At 41.2% G+C, this 20,552-nt stretch overlaps 1 protein-coding gene across 19 annotated transcripts in view; it reads left to right on the top strand.

Annotated features, from left to right (window-relative positions):
- Positions 1–20,552, top strand: part of GramD1B (GRAM domain containing 1B) — a 344,163-nt gene that overhangs the window by 8,029 nt on the left and 315,582 nt on the right. For 2 of the 19 annotated variants that reach the window (XM_067767485.1, XM_067767484.1), the window contains exon 1: positions 8,425–9,697. The exons of 16 other annotated variants lie outside the window; for them this stretch is intronic. In XM_067767485.1, the coding sequence (XP_067623586.1) occupies positions 9,696–9,697 (2 nt within the window). In that variant the 5' untranslated portion in view covers positions 8,425–9,695. Of the gene's footprint in view, positions 1–8,424; positions 9,698–20,552 lie in introns of those variants that run through there. One more of the 19 variants, XM_067767472.1, reaches the window with a different exon arrangement.

The raw sequence follows: 20,552 nt of genomic DNA, 5'->3' as shown, positions 1-20,552 counted from the left end.
CTCCCCATCAGGGAAAGAAACGAGATGCTGACCAAACAGTTCCTGTTGAATACCCAGAAACCTGGGCATCCCAACAGACATCTGATTAACGAGCCAGCACCGCCTAGGGGCTTAAGGAGTCATCTCCGTAAGCATTTTGAGGAAATACGGCATCTGAGAACACAGCCGTATGAAGCGAAAAAACACAAGCAGGTCCTTGGTGAACTCCACAAACAGGCGTCGGACCTTTATGCCGGGAATTGCCCGGTGAACCCAGTACTCAAAGTAAAGTATCCAAAACTTGCGGAAGAGGAACGCATACTCCCCAGGGAAACGCGTGTCACTCTGGCTCAACTTCGTTCTGGATACTGTAACAGGTTAAACTCTTACCTATCCAGAATCAACCCCGACATACAAAATGTATGCCCCGCTTGCAATGTGTCCCCACATGACACCAACCATCTCTTTAATTGTAATGTGGAACCAACGCCTCTAACACCCCTTTCCCTATGGTCCACCCCTGTTGAAACAGCAAGTTTCCTTGGGCTCCCGTTAGAGGATATTGATGACAGTTTGTGATCGGTCGCGTCTGTTAGGTGGGGCGAAGCACTGCTACAACAACAACAACAACAACCGGGCCGGTCGTTCCCGAGATGGTCGGGCTAGCACCTTAATGGTGCTATGGTACCGGAGCGTACCGGATTTGTATCTGGCAAAGGACCATCACATCGATAAAACTCCCCTTATCGCTACAACAACAACAACAACAACCGGGCCGCGGCTGCCTTTCCCGCAATATCTACTGGATGTGTGTTCAGCATGACATTCAGTGCCAAGGTAGGTGTTGTTCTCAGAGCGCCACTGATACCAATCAGCTCCTCATGGAACTTGGGGTGGGGAGGGAAGGATGGCCTGAAGGTTCAATGTGGCCATATAAATCGTTCCCGAGATGGTCGGGCCAGCACCTTAATGGTGCTGTGTTACCGGAGCGTATCGGATCTGTATCCGACAAAGGACCATCACATCGATAACACTCCCCAAAGCCTTCGGGGAGTAACCTAATCGCTGCAACAACAACAACAGCGCCGTCTGTTGCACTGACACTAAAATTTTGGAGATGCTCGCCGTGTCCAGTGCTTTCCACCAGACCAGTACCCCATAGAGCAGAATCGGTTTGACCACCATTATGCCTGTAGTAAGACGCGACTAAAATACCAGATTAAAGGGGCTGTGTAGCGCAACCCTTCAGGTTTCCAGCGCCATATACAGCTTCTCCAAACCCAATTGTCAACCTCACCTATCCGCGGCGAATCCTGTTTCACTAACAGACGAGACTCTGGCGACCACAAGCTCCTCATGGAACTTGGGGTGGGGAGGGAGGAATGGCTTGAGGGTTTAATTTGGCTATATAAATCGTTCCCGATTCCCCCATTAAGGGCTAGCACCTTAATGGTGCTGTGTTACCGGATCTGTATCCGGCAAAGGACCATCACATCGATAACACTCCCCAAAGCCTTCGGGGAGCAACCTTATCGCTACAACAACAACAACAATAACAATAACTAAGAGTAGTTGAGAAATATCCCTAATAAAGAGGGAGGTCCACCAATATTCTTCGTCGTTCACCAAAACAGTACAACTTCGATTCGCCAAGTATGACTTCAGCCCAGATTAGTAACAGTCGATCTTCCAAAGAGCCTTAGCCTTCTTAGCCTTAGCGAAACTCTATTGATGAGATTAAGTTAGAGTCTTTACTTTTACTATATTTCCAGGCATTTATGAAATCTTTGCCTAAGTCCCCGAGGGCCAGCACCTTAATGGTGCTGTGGTACCGGAGCGTACCGGATCTGTATCCGGCAAAGGACCATCACATCGCTAACACTCCCCAAAGCCTTCGGGGAGCAACCTTATCGCTACAACAACAACAACAACCAAATTGTCAAACAAAATTCCTTGGGTGATTATGGACGACAATAAGTAGTTGAAAATGGACCCAATAACGTTGCCAGATACCCATTATACTGCTTGCTGTCTGAAAAATATTCCAAATTCGGAAAAAACTCATGCAGAAAGTAAAGCTTGGCTGACAGGTTCTGAGTTTAAAAGTTGTTTGTGACTGCGGGTATAATTTAGGCCCGTTATTTCAGAGAGAACCCTCGACACAGAAATTTACGTAAAGAGTGTCTTCAAAGACGTTTTCTGCCCTTCATACGTCGTTCTAGAATTTTAACAGGCATACTCACAGGTCACTGAAGACTAAAGAGCCCCACATGCACAAGCTGTATATTAGATATCTGGTAGCTTCTGCCCGAGAGGATGAGACTGCAGACCATATCCTGCTGGAATGCGATGCAGACGCGAGAAGAAGGCTAAGGATCATTGAATCGCTAAACTTAGAAAGCAAACACACACACCCTCTGAGGCCGAACACCATTCTAGATTTCCTCAGAGTACTCGGTTTGGACGAGATGCTGTATGCTGTGAAGACAATGGGGACAAAGTACATAACCTCACAACAATCTATCTGTCTATTCCTACGTCGTTGTTGTTGTCGTCATAATGGTCCAACTAGATTTTTGTATGATTTGGCTCCAGCACATAACGCCGGTGTCAGCCAAACTTGGTTTGAAGATACCAAAATGCTTTATGTTAGCAAAAACTTGAGTCCACCCAAAAGACCTTAGTTGCTGCCAGTTGAGCGATATTGGGCTCTGATGAAAGCAACAGTATTGAAAATAGGGAAATCAACAAAAACCATTATAGAAGTAAACAGAGAGTGGTGAAGAATTTCGCTAAAACCTACCCACTTTATATATACCTACCGTTATACAAAACTTTCTTTACCTGTCATTGATATAAATATTTAATTCTATGCGTATAGAAACGAGAGTACAAATAAAGTAACTGTTGGACTTTTTTATACTCAGCTGACCTGAGCCCACAGAGTATATTAATTTTGTTCGCATAACGGTAATCCGTAACGGCATAAACTAATCGAGATTCGACTTCTATATATCAAAATTATCTGGGCGAAAAGAGAAATTCATTTAGCCATGTCCGTCCGTCCGTAAACACGATAACTTGAGTAAATTTTTAGGTATCTTAATGAAATTTGGTATATAAGTTTCTGGGCACTCATCACAGATCGCTATTTAAAATGAACGAAAACGGACTATAACCATGCCCACTTTTTCGATATCGAAAATTTCGAAAACCGAAAAAGCGCGATAATTCATTACCAAAGACGGATAAGGCGATGGAACTTTGTAGGTGGGTTGACCTTATGACGCAGAATAGAAAATTAGTAAAATTTTGGACAATGGGCGTGGCACCGCCCACTTTTAAAAGAAGGTAATTTAAAAGTTTTGCAAGCTGTAATTTGGCAGTCGTTGAGGATATCATGAAATTTGGCAGGAAACATTACACCTATTATTATATGTGCTCTAAATAAAAATTAGCAACATCGATTGATGAACAATTTTTAAAAGTAAATTTTAACAAAAAATTTAATATCTTTACAGTATATATGTATGTATGTCAGTAAATTATGTCAACATTCAACTCCAGTAATGATATGGTGCAACAAAACACAAAAATAAAAGAAAATTTCAAAAAGGGCATGGCCCCGTCCATTTTCATTTAAATTGTCTAGAATACTTTTAATGCCATAAGTCGAACAAAAATTTACCAATCCTTGTAAAGTTTGGTAAGTGCATAGCTTCTATGCCGGTAACTGTTTTCTGTGAAAATGGGCGAAATCGGTTGAAGCCACGCCCGGTTTTTATACACAGTCGACCGTCTGTCCTTCCTCTTGGCCGTTAACACGATAACTTGAGCAAAAATCGATATATCTTTACTAAACTTAGTTCATTTACTGATCTGAACTCACCTTATCTTGGTATAAAAAATGGCCGAAATCCGACCACTTTTTCGATATCCAAAATTTCGAAAAATGAAAAAAGTCATAATTCTATACCAAATATGAAAAAAGGGATGAAACATGGTAATTGGATTGGTTTATTGACGCAAAATATATTTGGTTGGTTTTATTGATTTTAAACCCCCCAAATTGCTTCCAGTTACGAGAACGACTATTTAATTATAAGTGAATAAACCGTGGTTAATAAATATTGATATTTTATTAACTATTGTAACTAAAAACTATGTTGAAGATTTTTTATTTCGCTATCGTATAAGAGCGCACTTGTTAGCCAGTAAGTATTGCAAAAAGAATGGTATAGAGAAAATGAATAACAACTACAGGTGTACAAAATAGAACATATGTAGTAAAAGCTAGTATGTATGAAGATGGAATAGTGCAGGGTGCCACAGTACTCCCCCGCTAGATGAAACTACCGGAATCGATGTGGTATGCTAACGTGTCTACCACTGCGAGTATGTTTCATCGAAGTATGTTTAGACTGTTCCTCTGTATTTTGCGTGACAGTCGATTCCGTACAGTCGGGATTTGCTATGAATGCTGGGGGCCTACTCTGTAATGCGATGCGAAGGAAAAAATACGCGGAATCGCAAAATCGGTACTCTGTATCTTGACATTCGCATGTGTATTTTGACTTTCGCATTCACATTTTGCCCATTCGCAATTTTTCTCCCTTTTCGCATTGCCGGCACTCTGTAAAGCGAAAGCGAATGTCAAACAGCATTCATTTTCGCATTTTTCTTGCTACAAGTAATAGGCATTCGCATTGTTCAACAATGTAAGTATTAATTGATGATTTTATAAATATATCTTTATATTCATTTAAAAATATATAGGACAACTCAAAAAACAAAACAAACACAAAAGCAACAATTTGTAATCCTAGTGGACTTAAAATACATAAATAAATAACAATTAAATCGAAACCACTTTTTTATAAAGCATTTCTATTTGAAATCATGTCATTTTTTATTTGTTCTCTGATACAACTAGCAATATTTCCCATTCTATTATTTTCCACGTTTTCTGTATTTATCACGTTCACTTCTTCCAGTTCAATTTCTGAACTGGGAGGATTTCTTCATTTAAATCAATCCTTTCTTCATTTAAATCGTGCCATAATGCTACAGAATCCTTTTTTTAATTTGTTCAACAAAAATTAATCGTTTGCCGAAATTGTAATCGCCTTGTTTCTTTTGTTCTCTTTCTTTGAGTTTGGTCAGTGATGCATACTCAAGCAAAAAATTAGCGAAAAATAAAAAAGCGACATTGTTAGCGATGCGATAGCGCTACAGAGTTCCAATTACCTTTCGCATCGCAATTTATTTTCGCATCGCACTGCCTTTCGCATCGCAATACAGAGTAGGCCCCCTGGCTTTAGGCGGTCTATGCTTATATTCGTATGGCGTCCTCGTACAAGTAGTTTGAAAAATTTCGGCGATCGCTTGACTACAGGATACGGCCCGTCGTAAGGACATGTTAATGATGGTCGTACACTATCGTTGCGCACAAATACGTGAGTTGATGTTTGTAGCGCGGGCGATACGAACATTTTTGATGTTGTATGATGTGCTGTCTGTGTGGGTTGAAGGTTTTGCATTGATAATCTGAATTGCGATACCGTGTCTTCGTTGACATCGTTTAGCTTCCTAGTTTGGAAAAACTCGCCAGGAATGCGTAGTGTGGTACCATAAACGAGTAAAGCGGGACATGCTTTGATGTCAGGCTTGAAGGCGACGCGTAACCCCAGCAAAATCATAGGTAACTGCTGAACCCATTTTGATGGCTCGTGGCATAAAATAGCGGCTTTTAAACTCCTATGCCACCTTTCGATGATACCGTTTGATTGCGGGTGGTACGGAGTCGTTCGGAGATGTGTTGCACCGATTGTGGACATTAGTTCTGCAAAAACTGCAGAGTCGAATTGCCTGCCTTGATCTGACGTTATGCGTTCTGGAACACCAAACCGTGCTATCCAATGGAATATGAGTGCTTTTGTGACGGATTCGGCGGTCATGTCAGGCATAGGCGCAGCCTCAGGCCATCGCGTGTATCGATCAATGATTGTTAAGCAATATCGTTGCCCCTCACTAGGTGGGAAAGGGCCAACGATGTCTATGTTGATATGAGAAAATCGGTCTTCCGGAGGTTCATATCTCGAAGGCAGTGATTTCGTATGGCGATGAACCTTCGCTCTTTGACATGCTTCACAACAGCGTACGAAATTTGCGGTGTCTTTCCTGATACTCGGCCAAACAAATCTTTGAGTCATTAGCTTAACCGTTGCACGGACACCTGGGTGTGACAAACCATGAACTTTTCGTAGCACGATCTCTCGAAACTCTTTTCGGACGTATGGGCGGACGGCTGATGTTGATGTGTCGCATACTAATTGAGCTGTACTGTTGGGTATCGGAAAATTTTTTAGTACTAGTGAGCTGTTATGCATACCTGGTTCATTTAGAAGTGATTGCAACTGAGTATCAGTTTGTTGCGCGGCTGCTACTTTTGTGTAGTCAATCATATGCTCGATCGATTGTATTCGCGAAAGTAGATCTGCTGTAACATTTCCTTTTCCGGCTACATGACGTATGTCGGTTGAAAATTGCCCAATAAAATCGAGTTGTCGGAGTCGGCGGGGTGAAGCTTTTTCGGGTTTTTGACGGAATGCATAAATAAGTGGACGATGGTCGGTCATGATGTAGCATTTTCGGCCTTCAAGCATATAGCGAAAATGTGACACGCCTTGGTATACCGCAGCCAATTCGCGGTCGTACGTGCTGTAGTTGCGTTGCGAAGCAGTGAACTTTTTTGAGTAAAATCCGAGCGGCTGCAGCTCACCATTGACAACTTGGTGCAGTGCAGCTCCGACAGCGGTATCTGATGCGTCGACGTATAATGCTAACTCTGCATCCGATACGGGGTGTGCCAGAAGCGTTGCGTTTGCCAATTCGTGTTTGCAGCGTTCGAAAGCGGCTTCGGCTTCGGCATTCCATTGAATAGGTGTGCGGTCGTTTTTCTTATTGCCGATGATGAGACTATGTAGATGTGATTGATACGACATCGCATTTGGTAGGAACTTCCTGTAGAAATTTACCATTGCTAAAAAACTTTTTAATTCTTTGGCGACGGAAGGCTTCGGGAAACTGCGAATAACCGAAACTTTCTCGAGCAATGGGTGAATGCCTTGGGCGTCGACCAAGTGTCCCAGAAACTTAAGGTGATTTTTGCCAAACTCGCATTTCGAAGCATTTATAGCGAGGTTATGTTCGCGGAGACGTGTAAAAACTGCTTTTAATTCGTGCCGGTGTTGCTCGATGGACGTGGATGCGACGCAAATGTCGTCGATGTAGGGAAATGTAAAATGCAACCCACGCAAGACCTCATTGATAAGCCTTTGAAAGGTCTGCGCGGCATTGCATAGACCGAACGTCATGAAACTAAATTCGTACAAGCCGAATGGTGTCGTAATCGCCGTCTTTGGGATATCATCCTCATGTATGGGCACCTGGTGAAAAGCACGTTGAAGGTCAATTTTGGAAAATATGGTCTTACCTCGCAAGTTTGTAGTAAAATCGGTTAGATATGGGAGCGGATATCGGTCGGGCAGCGTCTGCGCATTGAGAGCGCGATAGTCCCCGCATGGTCTCCATGTCCCGTCACCTTTTTTTACTAGGTGCAACGGGCTGGACCAGTTGCTACTAGACGGACGACAAATTCCTGCCTTCATCAAATATTCGAACTCCTTTTTCGCAGCCTTGAGCTTATCGGGAGGTAGACGCCTCGGTCGAGCAAATACCGGTTGACCAGTTGTGATTATTCGGTGCGTGATGGTGCTTTTCGTCGATGATCCTTGCGGTGCTAGTTTCGTAATGTCGGAGAACTCGGCTAATAAAGATGCAAATGGGTCGGTTGTATCGAACGTTTTGATTGCGATTTTTTCCGTAATTTTTGGCAACGTAAGTGGCGCACAAAGTTGGGTCATGTTATTTACAATTCTGTTTCGGCGTAAGTCTATTAACAAGTCGTAAAAACGAATAAAGTCTGCACCGATGATTGGAGTCGTTACGTCGGCTATAACAAACGACCATTCGAAATTGCGGCGGAGGCCGAGATCTAAATTAATTCTCTTTTCTCCGATTACCCTTATCGGCGTTCCATTTGCGGCATACAGCTTTGTTGAAGTAGGTCGTACATCGTAGGTTTTGGTTGCGATCGGCAGAACAGACACGTCTGCACCAGTATCCACGAGAAAAGATTTTTTTGAATTTCTGTCGTGGACCTGTAAGCGAAGAACTTTGCGCTCGGTGTCCGGGTCTTCGCCACGACTCGGCACGCGCGTTGGCAGTCATTTTGTGGATGAATTGGTGGTCGTTGCAACTGCTGCACGACTTTTGAGACGGCACGGGCTCCTGCATTTGCGAGCGCTTCGCCTATATTTTTTGTGATACCAACATTCATCAACCGATGCGCCTGGAAAAAACTTTGTAAAATGGGTGTGACAACTACCATATTAAGTAGAAGAATATTAAAAAGTTCTGCAGGGCGAAAGTAAAAGCCCTTGGAATCTTGGCAGGAATACTGTTCGTGGTATTACATATGTATATAAATAAATTAGCGATACCCGACAGATGATGTTCTGGGTCACCCTGGTCCACATTTTGGTCGATATATCGAAAACGCCTTCACATATACAACTAAGGGCCACTCCCTTTTAAAAACCATCATTAATACCTTTAATTTGATACCCATATCGTACAAACACGTTATAGAGTCACCCCTGGTCCACCTTTATGGCCATATCCCGAAATGGCGTCCACCTATAGAACTATGGCCCACTCCCTTTTAAAATACTCTTTAATACCTTCCATTTGACACCCATGTCATACAAACACATTCCAGGGTTACCCTAAGTTCATTTTTCTACATGGTGATTTTCCCTTATTTTGTCTCCAAGGCTCTCAGCTGAGTATGTAATGTTCGGTTACACCCGAACTTAGCCTTCCTTACTTGTTTAATTTGCAGAACTTTTTGGATCAGTCTTTAGTTTGTTTGAGTGCATATTAATATTTATAAAAAAAATCTTGACTTTTAGCAAAAACTTTTCAAATTTAGTACATATTAGTAAACAAGTTCTGAAGAAAGTGCTTGTACGCCACATTTTAAATGCCGTTGAAACAACAATAAATATCAAATTTAACTGATAAATATCAGTACATATTTACCGCTAGCAAATTGTGTCAATGCTTTTTTATATTCTTATACTTCCCATATACGTGAATATTTACTCTTTTATAAAATTGTAGCAACAAATAGCCTCCATCTACTCAATGTTCAGTCGTTTAGAAGCTTTTGTTCCATTGACATAGATACGAATGGTCGCATAAAACCGTGTGTTATAACGGCAGAATGACTTTAAACAATCCACTTATTTCAAGTTTACACTAAAGAAAAAAAGTACATATTTCCTAATCGCTTCAAATGTAAAATTTATCAATTTGTACAATAAGCAATGAACCTGAATCGTAATTAAATCAATTGAATGAATGAAAATTATAAATGTGAATGTAAATTGTAAAAATTGAAGTAAAATTAATTTGTCAACACAAAAAATGGAAATCAGTTATGCTGCGTTGAATAAACTACAATGGTGAACTCAAATAAACTATATGCAAAATATAAATAAAGAAAAAAAAAAAATTAAAAACACAAAGCCAAAAATAGCCAAGTCATCAGCAATTGAAGAGCTAGCGCGTGCTAAGTGTGTGAAAATAAAATGTAAAATACATACATATATTGATTTTCCATTGTACATTTACCTCATCCTCATACTATTTAAGCTATATACATACATAAGTAATTATTTGTAGGCGCTCATTTGCTCGAATTTATTTTACCGGCTAGTCTCGTTTTAGCTTTTACATAAACTCCTAATATATTAGAGGGATGCCAGTCCCATGACCACGTGCTTTAAAAAATGACAAAAATACATTGAATACATTACAATACTGCCGTCCATTATTACAAATAAACATGACTCATTAGAAGATTGATTGTTTTTTTTTTTTTCAAGTTAAAGCAAGGATTTTAAGACTATATATATTTTTAATAAAACGACTCAAAATATACTCAAGAGATACTCCCGAAAAACCAAATTTAAGTACTCGTAATGAAATAATGATCGCCTGTAATTTTTTCACCAAGCTATTAGAAACAAGTAAAGGTGTCGTAAGTTCGGGTGTAATCGAACATTATATACTCAGCGTGCGCTTCAATTGTAAATTTCATTTCAGATAAATTATTTTTCTACATAACAAGTGGTACCGCCCGTTTAAAAAAAAAAAATATCTCGCCATTTTCTCTTACAATAAAACTTGATAAGTGAAAAATCATTGATTCAAAATTTTTTTTTGCTGAGTTATAGCTTATTATTCTAGTCTACGACCCTTTTAAATTTGTTTTATATCTAAGTTGCCGTGGTCTTTAACCGATCCCGTCCATTTTTACTAGAAATATTTTCTACTATAGGGAAAATTTGTGTACCCAATTTTATTACGATCCGTTAATTTTTCTAGTTATGGCTCTCTAAACATAGAAAATTGCTTAGTCATAAAAGGGGCGGCATCACGCCCATTTTTTAAAATTTGAAGATTTTCCTATTTATTGTTATAAATCCACTTGGGAAATGAAATGCCATTGATATAAAGCTCTTTTTTGCAAAGATATATCTTATTTTATTCGTCCACGACCTTTTTAAAAAATTTCAGGAAAAGAGTAATAACTCAAAAATTTGTTATTTTCGTGCAACTACTAAACAAATAAAAATGAAACAACGGTTTTATTATTTTTAATGATATATTCGTGCAATTACATTTTTTTCCTTGTAATATATTATTAATATTTACGGACAGTTTTTCGTCTCTACTTAAAATGTTCAAATTTTGAGTTGTTACACTTTAACGTAACAAGTGCGATATATAAAAAGTGGGCGTGGTTATCATCCGATTTCGCTCATTTTCAATACCAATCTATTCTGGGTCCAGATAAGCCCGTGTACCAAATTTGGTGAAGATATCTCAATATTTACTCATGTTATCGTCTAAACGGACAGACGGACGGACGGACATGGCTCAATCAAATTTTTTTCGATACTGATGATTTTGATATATGGAAGTCCATATCTCGATTCCTTTATACCTGTACAACCAACCGTTATCCAATCAAAGTTAATATACTCTGTGTGCAAAGCACGCTGAGTATAAAAATGACTCATTAGAAGATAGATTGTTTTTTGTTTTCAAGTTAAAACAAGGCTTTTAAGACTCTACCCTTCCATATTTTTTATAAAACGTCTCAAAAGAAATACTTCCGAAAATTCAAATCTTTAGCCTAATCTCGTATTGAGATAACGATCGCCTGTAATTTTTTCACCAAGTTATTAAAAATCAACACTAAAAAACCTCCCCAGCTCGTTAGGGGGCTTAGAATATACGCGTGGCAGGTATGTCTGCCGTAGGAGGCATATAAAATACCCAAATAATTCAAGGGATTCAAGGGATGCCAGCGCAGTTTATAGTTTCTCCTACCCAATTTGTCAACCGCACCTACCCGTGACGAAACCTAGTCACTGGCGACCATAAGTTCGTCATAGGACTAGGTATTGGGGCGGGATGGCTTAGAAGGTTCAATGTGGTCATATTGAATAGTTCCCGAGATGCCTTAATGGTACTTATTACCGGAACGTACCGGATCAATATCTGGCAAAGTACCATCAACATTGATAATACTCCACAAAACTTTAGCGAATTGGCTTACAACAATAATATTATTCCATTTCCTATGAAACTACATAGGTTTAAAATGTTTTTCTTGGGCGTACTTGGTATGTTTAAGACCTGTTTTTGAAAAAGTAGAAAAAAATATAAAAAACTTTTTGCAAAATTTACAGAAAAGTTGGCAAAAAACTTTAAATTACAAAAAAAAAAAAAATTATTAAAGTTAAAAGAACAGCTACAAAATTCTTCAAAAATTTTTTTTACCGATTGACTGAAAGATTTTTTTTTTTCGAAAAATTAAAATTTCAGCGAATTCGCTAATGCGAAATCTATCGCTAGGAAAGTTTGCATGGAATGCCTCGCATGTACAATCATATATATCGAGTGTTATCATCACAAATCCAATCGCTACTTGATTCTAAAGCACGTATGTGGTTGCTATGGCAAATATTTTTAAATCTATATACAGCAGGGAACAGAAAATCAGCAGCGACATTTTTTTTTTCAAATTTCATAATAATTTCAAGAAAAAAAACCCCGTTGAGCTTATTAGCTGAAACTATGCAAACCAATCTCAATAATGTTTTCAAGAAAATTCGAGAAAATGTTAAGATTATTTTGATTTTTTTAATTTTGAGCTCTCTGGTTTACATTGAGTATGCAGTTTCGTGGCACAGCCAACTTTAGTCTAACAAAGCTTCTAAAAATTCGCATTGATTTTTGAAATTTTTTTCCTGGAATTCTTTAGTCATATTGTTGTTGCAGTGCTTTGCCCCATCCAATAGGTGCGACAACTCACAAAGTTTCATCATTGCTCTCTAACGGGAGTACAAGGAAACTTGTAGTTTGAAGAGGGGTGGACCACAGAGAGGGGTATTCAATTCCACATTGCCATTGAAGAGATGGTTGGTGTCATGTAGGGACACTCGCTGCAAGCATAACTTACTTTATGTATGTATTTGTATTTGTATTTATTAAGCAATTAATCCTAGCACAACAATTTGGCAAGAATTTTTTTATAGTGCTAGTCGGTAAAAGGCATAAAATAGGAACACCTTAAACTTGAAACTTAAAGCCAATGACTATGACTAAGAAAAGGTTACATTAAATAATCTATTTAATAAATAATAAATAAATAAATAAACGAATGATAGAGTAAATTTACTTAGTCAGAAATCAGTATTTTAATTGTCTAGGTTATTATAGAAACTTGTTAATTCTTTATTGAAGAGCAGAGCATTGCTTCTAAGCCTAAGTCTAGAAGGGAGCGAGTTCCAAAGCCATATGGAAGTAATGAAGAACTGGCGATCAGATGTTAGCATACGATGTCTGAAGTGGGTAAGGAGAACAGATCTAGACGACTGGAGCAAATTTAGCCTCCGATACAGATAGTCAGGTTCCTTCATATATATTAATTTATGTAGCGTAGTGAGCGTTTCAAGTTTAATAAGGTTATCGAAAAAATGTTTAGCAACCTGTCAGCATGATGAGAGACGTGGTGAAGTCTTTTCAACCCATAGACGTATCTAGCAATGTTGTTATAAACAACATTAAGTTTCCTATTGCATACATAGTCACAGTTAGAGTAAATCTCACAACCATAAAGGAGCGTAGGTATTAAGTACGCTTTTGCTATTAGTAGACGAATATGTAACGGAGTAAAATATTGTGTAAGCCAGAGTGGACGAAGCATCCCATACACTTTTCCCACCGTGCGGAAGATGTGATCTTTCCATGTCATGGTTTTGTTAAAAACTACACCTAGATGTTTAGCCGTAACAACCTTTTCTATAATAGTGTTTTCTAAAATTAAATTTTCCATTCCACTTTTATCTAGTGACTTTCTATGAATGACTATACATTTCGACTTCTTTGGGTTAAGACATAAGCCGTTCATAGAAGACCACGTACCAATTTGACACAAATCGTAATTTAAGTTATTAATACACGAACTGGTACGATCACTAGGACAGCACATATACAACTGTACGTCGTCAGCATAAATGTGAATATTACAATACTTGAGAACACCAGGCAAATCGTTTATGTACAAACCAAATAGCAGGGGACCAAGGATTGAGCCTTGTGGGACGCCTCTTAAAACACTGACGAAGTCAGACTTTCTGCTCCCAACACTTACTGCCTGGGTTCGGTCGGCCAAATACGATCTGATGAGGGCTGTTGCACAGTTGGAGGAATTAAATAGGTTGTCTAGATTCTTGCAGAGAACGGTATGGTCGACCGAGTCAAACGCTTTTGAATGGTCGAGAAGAGTTAGGAAAGCAGTAAAATTTTTTTCAACTTGTTCTCGAATGTCTTCTATCACCGATAGGAGCGCCGTTTTACAAGGTTTGACCGGAATCCAGACTGGGAATCAGTGAGAAGTTTATTATCCTGCACATAAGTATTTATCTGGCAGTGCAAAATTCGTTCGACGACCTTGGAAAGGAAAGGCAGAACAGCTATAGTGTTAGCGCGCAACAAACCAGTACACCCTTGAGTACCTAAAGTTACAAATTTATTCGACTTCAAAATGCAACCTTGTGTCTGTATGTCAAGTAAATCGCCTACACGAGTTCAACTGACGTTAAGGCATTGCATTGGATCCTTTGCCTTTTCTTTTTCTTTTCGTTGGCGGCGTTGAACAAGGAGGACAAGCAGCACAAGTATTTTAGCGATCACGATCACGATCACGACCACGACCACGCTTATAATTAGATTTACAATCATATAATTGCAATAAGTTAATCATTTCCTTTGTACAGAATTACACCTGAATTAAATGAATTTTACAAGGTAATACAGCTTAAAATACGTGTTATTTCTCCACCCGCCAACATTCTAAAATACTTGTGGAAAACGACAAACGAAAGCACGTTGTGGAAAATATATTGTTTCTACGCATCCGCCATTTGCTAACACGGCATGAATGACTTGCAAAATTCCGAAGTTTCCCTTGTTAGTGATGCACCTCCGCTTATTGGTGCATGCAGCAGTAATCCACAATCACATGTTACGGCGGGTAATTTATCAATTGGAACACCTGCTACCACAATGCCAGGGAGTGTGTCCGCAATATTTTCCACGAATAGTGCTTACCAAATGTCACCATACACATCGCTACATGCCGGGCTCGGAGGCCTGGGTGTACCCATAAGTCAACAGCCATGTTATACTAGCACACATATGTTGCATAACCAATATCTTTATAATGGTGTACCCTCTTATATTGGTAAACCTCAGCTAGACTCAACGTTTGCTCACCCATCTGGATGCGTGTACGGTCAGAGCCGTCACGGACCGAATAGTACCATTTTCACATCCATTCAAAGGGGTAACGACCAGCATGCATCGCAATTGCCATTCGATACATCACAGGCTAACGTGGGCACTGCATATATATGAACATATGGCGCTGCCGCACCATACCAACCCGTCTCACCAGTGCACGGCTGTTCCGGGCAACCACATGGAGGTTTAGCGCCCGTCAGCGACAGCACGTGGGGTGGTCTATACACGCAGCCTCGGTACAATCTGGACGTAAGCCTGACACCATCGCAAGCGGCAGCACGACACGTGCTTAGTAAAGATCTGCCACTCTTCTCTGGAAAAGCAGAGGAGTGGCCGCTCTTCATCACGAACTACGAGCAATCAACTGAACGTTGTGGGTTCACTGAACAGGAAAATCTAATTCGACTTCAAAAGTCACTACGCGGGGCGGCTCTAGAAGCTGTGAGAGGGAAACTAATGATGCCCTCCACCGTTCACCTTGCCATTGCTACATTGCGCATGCTTTTCGGGCGACCCGATGTAATCCACGATACACTTCAGCGCAAGTTGAGACAAATGCCAACAGTAAAAACTGATCGGTTGCACACCCTAATCGATCTCGCTCTGGCCGTTCAAAATTATAGGGCAACGATGCAGGCGTTGGGTCTTAGCGACTATCTTAATGATCCAATGTTGATAAATGAGTTGCTGGCCAAACTTCCAGGGGATGTGAAACTAGATTGGGGTCGCCGTCGAATGACCACGGCTCGCGTCGACATTATAGCATTTGATGATTGGCTTTTCGGCCTAGCATCGTGCGCCAGCCAAGTGACACCACTTAGCTCTCCCACTTATACGACTGGGGAAGAAAAAGCGGGACGAAGGGGCAACAAAGAAAGAGTCCTCATTCACGACAGTAATTCCAAAGGGCATGCTAGAACAAAACCTCTCTGTCATCTGTGTGGCAACGACCATAATCTCTCCGAGTGTCAAAACTTCAAGGCAAAGAGCAGAAATGAACGTTGGCAGGTGGTGAAGGACAAAAAACTATGCATCCGTTGCTTCGAAACGCATTTGCTTCGGCGCTGTGCATCCAAGAAAGAGTGCGGAATTGACGGTTGTAGAATGGCCCACAACCCACTATTACATAGTCGATCATTTGGAGCTGACAACAGCAAGGTGAACAATAATGACGGGCCCACAGTCCTATTCCATCAGCGCAAATTCAAAAGAACAATCTTCCGCTACATTCCGGTGACTCTTTATGGACCGAAATCAACTTTAGAGACGTTTGCCCTCATCGACGAAGGAGCATCGTGCACACTGATGGATAATAGCTTGGCCGAGCACTTGGGGCTTGACGGTCCCAGCGAAGAACTTTGTTTGAGATGGACAGGCGATATCACTCAACAAGAGGCTAACTCGAAGTTTGTAGGCTGCGAAATATCTGGCAGAGGAGAAAACTCAACGCGATACCGTATGCGTAACGTGCGCACCATCACTAACCTAGAACTACCGCAACAATCTCTAAACGCCGAAGAGCTAGCAGAGCACCATCACTTGAGACCACTGCCTATTGTACCATACACTAATTGCAGAGCACGTTTGTTGATAGGTTTGGATAACACAAAGCTCTCCATTCCGATAGAGGTACACGAAGTCGAGGGTGATGATCTAGTAGCTGCGCGTTGCAAGTTAGGCTGGTCGGTATATGGCCATAAAAATTCCGATCATCCAGTAGAGGAAAGCTTGTTGCACGTATGCCCCTGTACGCGAGATAATCAAGTGGACAGCTTGATGAGAACATATTTTTCCATAGAATCGATAGGTACCAGTCCCACCGTCAAACCGCTCAAGTCAAAGGCAGATGAACGCGCATATACCATAATGCAGAATACAGTCAAATATAAACCATGCGAGAAGAAGTGGGAGACTGGCCTCTTATGGAGATACGACATAATTGATTTACCCGACTCCTTCCAAATGGCTTATCATCGACTTCAATGTCTTGAAAGAAAGATGGAAAAGTGCACCGAGTTGAAAGAATTCGTCATTGAGAAAATGAATCACTACATCGACAAGGGGTACGCTCGAAAGCTTTCCGCCGACGAAGTCACTAAAGGAGGTAAGTCCTGGTTTATACCAATGTTCACCGTCATGAATGTTAACAAAAATAAGAGACGAATCGTATGGGATGCGGCGGCCAAGGTGCAAAACACAAGCCTGAACGACGTATTGCTTACAGGCCCTGACCTCTTACGATCGATGGTGGGTGTTTTAATGAGGTTTCGTGAACGACCGGTGGCTATATGCGGGGACATCCGTGAAATGTTCCACCAAATACATGTAAGAAAAGAGGACCAGGTGGCGCAACAGTTTCTTTGGAGGGATGGCGATACCAGCCGGCGGCCTGATGTATTGACTATGACCGTTATGACGTTTTGAGCGTCTTGCTCCCCATCTTTAGCCAACTATATAAAAGACAAAAATGCGCAACGTTTCGAGAAAGAGCTTCCTCAAGCAGTGGCAGCAATCGTTCAAAATACATTTGTAGACGATTGGCTGCATAGCGTAGACGACGAAGATGAGATGATTCGCTTAGCTAATGATGTCCGCCACATCCACGGTGAAGGCGGGTTCGAGATGCGGAGTTGGCTGTCAAATTCTGCGCGAGTTGTGCAGGCACTCATGGGAGGATCAGAGTCTATAAACAAGTGCTTTGACGAGCCAAGTTCGGAATTCCAAAAGGTTCTCGGCATGTGGTGGCTGCCGAACAGTGACGAGTTAACCTTCAAACATAATTTCAAGCCGGATGTTTTTGACGAATCAAGCATACCAACGAAGAGGCAAATGCTCCGAGTGGTGATGACGATATTCGACCCCTTGGGTCTGCTAGGCTTTTTTGTGATCGAGGCTAAGGCAGTTCTGCAAGATGTTTGGCGGTCAGGGGTGGCCTGGGACGAGCCCGTACATAACAAAGAACGATCGGCGTGGTGGCAGTGGGTGCGTAAGCTGAAATACATTAACGACATCCGAATTCCACGCTGCTATGTCTTGGCGAACCGTAGTGACGATAACCAGCTGCATGTTTTTGTAGACGCCGGTGTATCAGCATATGCGGCTGTAGCATTCCTGCGTTCCAACGTAATCGGCGAAGTTCAGTGCAGCCTAGTAGCATCAAAAACCAGAGTCGCCCCATTGAAGCCGCTGTCTATTCCGAGGCTTGAGCTGATGGCTGCAATTCTTGGGCTTCGGCTCGCTAAATTTATACAACAAGAGATCTCTATACATATTAGCCGTCGTATCTTTTGGTCCGATTCGAAGGACGTGTTATGCTGGATAAGGTCTGACACCAGAAAGTTCCACCAATTTGTGGCCGTACGCGTCGGCGAAATCTTAGAAGAATCACAAGTCAACGAATGGCGGTGGGTGCCATCAAAGCACAACGTCGCGGACGACGCCACTAAGTGGGATCCCAAACTCGACGTTAACAACGCCGACAGATGGTTTACGGGACCGGAGTTTCTGAGACTCCCGGACACTTCCTGGCACACATCCGAAATACAACAATCGCAATCCACCCTGGAAACGATACAGCACATAGCAGCTGACATCTCGGTTGAAGAGGGTGCATCACCAGATCCCAAAAGATTCAGCAAATGGGAGAAACTACGTTCAGCACAGATGTGCGTTCTCCGATTTCTTCGATTGACTATAAGAGCTCCGATTAAAAACCCTATAACTCAGATGCTGCTGTACGATACGACTTGCACAAGTGCCGAGCTTCTGATATTTCGTATGTGCCAGCGCGAATGTTACAGCGAAGAACTCAATCAACTGAGAACCGGCGGGTAAGTCGTAAAAGCTCAATTTACAAACTTTCTCCATTCACAGATAAGTACGGTCTGCTGCGCGTATTGATTGAAAGTTAATGGACGTTTTTTTGCTCTCTGGCGTATTTCTTGTAAAAGTGGATAGTTGTGAATCTAAAATTAAATTGCAGTGCAACAACAATAACTAATGCACTTATAAATTTAATTGCATGCAACAACAATTAGTGCATAGAACAAGTAAATACACTTTGCGCCATTACTAACTAACCTGACACTTGCCAAGCGGTCAACTGCGCCACCTGTGTGTGAAGACATCTGACCATCAGTTTATATAAAGGTGACCAGACGTTTATTATTGAATCTACTTGCTCGCTTTGTTTTCGTTTTTGTTTTGGTATTTTGTTCTCGAGTTTTTGATCTCAACTTAATTATGGATGACTTTTGCGGAAAATGTGATAAGGGTTTTGGTCGTACTGACAATACATGTGTGCCGTGTAATGGCTTTTGTAAAAAGCGCTTCCATCGCGCGTGCTGTGAGGGCGCCATCACTGAATATGACGTTAGACTAATAAAATCAAATTATCATATACGCTACATGTGTGCGGAGTGTGTAAATGCGCCTATTAAAGTTTCGAAGGCATTTGACTCCGTCCTAGCCTCTCAAAAACTGGGGCTAGAAGCCATAATGACTGCTTTTGAAGTAAAATTCAGGGATTTGTCTACCCAAATAGATGGCATAAAAAACTTAATTTGTTGTAACCAAGCTGTTAACATGGAGGATGAAAAAAGCAGCAACAAAGACAAAGCGAAGGAAAAAGCAAGTTCAAATAAGCGCAGTGCTAAAAATAAGAATAAAAACAATAAGAACAATCGTGATAGCATTGGTGTGTTGGCTGCCGAAATCGGTGCGCTCAAAGCTGCAGTGAGTTCGTGTACTTTGCCCCCAAAACACAACAACGATGCTATGGTTACATATGCAATGGATCTATGCACTTTCTCGCCGGTGCCTTCTGGCTCGCATTCGCAGTGTACGGGTCCCCCTCTAAACACTCCTCTAGAAGGTTCACAGCTACATATAGCTGATAATGCATCGGCTATGCTCACACCTACACCCCTCTCTGTGCCTATCCCACCATCGTTTTCGTCAATTGTTTTGTCACCGTCCGCTGTCTGCAGTGACGCCAGGCTGTCTACTGTTGAAAATTTTGGCGCCGCTAATTCAAACAATTTCACCGCCGCCGATAAAGTACATACTGTCGTCCCACAGACTAATAATGATGCCGTCGACACCTCAAGTACCTCTTATGCTGTAAATACCAATGTTAAGCCTTCGACTGCTAATAACATTTCTGTTAACCTTAATGCTAAAGACGTTACCAATAAAACTGCAAAAACTGCACATGCCCACGCTGCTGCTGAACACATAGCCGCTGATAAGGTAAACACGAATGCTAAAGCTACACCCTTGGCTCAAGTTCAAATTACTGCTGTTAATGATATAACAACCATTAATAATGACAATGCTGCTTCCAGCTCCACCTACACTGGTGGTGATTCTACCTCCGCCGCTGTGCGTTTGCCAAATGTTGACAATGCGCAACCGAGGCAGGTGACTGCCGTGCCGCCTCGCAGGACAATTTTTGTATCTCGTCTTCATTCTTCGCTTATGGAAAATGATATTATTAAGTATATAGAAGATAAGCTAGACCTTTCACAACCTATTAAAATAGGCGTTTATAAATTTAATTTTAGATA

The sequence above is a fragment of the Eurosta solidaginis genome, chromosome 2 (assembly GCF_040869045.1).
Source record: "Eurosta solidaginis isolate ZX-2024a chromosome 2, ASM4086904v1, whole genome shotgun sequence".
Lineage (NCBI taxonomy): Eukaryota > Metazoa > Arthropoda > Insecta > Diptera > Tephritidae > Eurosta > Eurosta solidaginis.
This window is presented reverse-complemented; position numbering and strand designations above follow the sequence as displayed.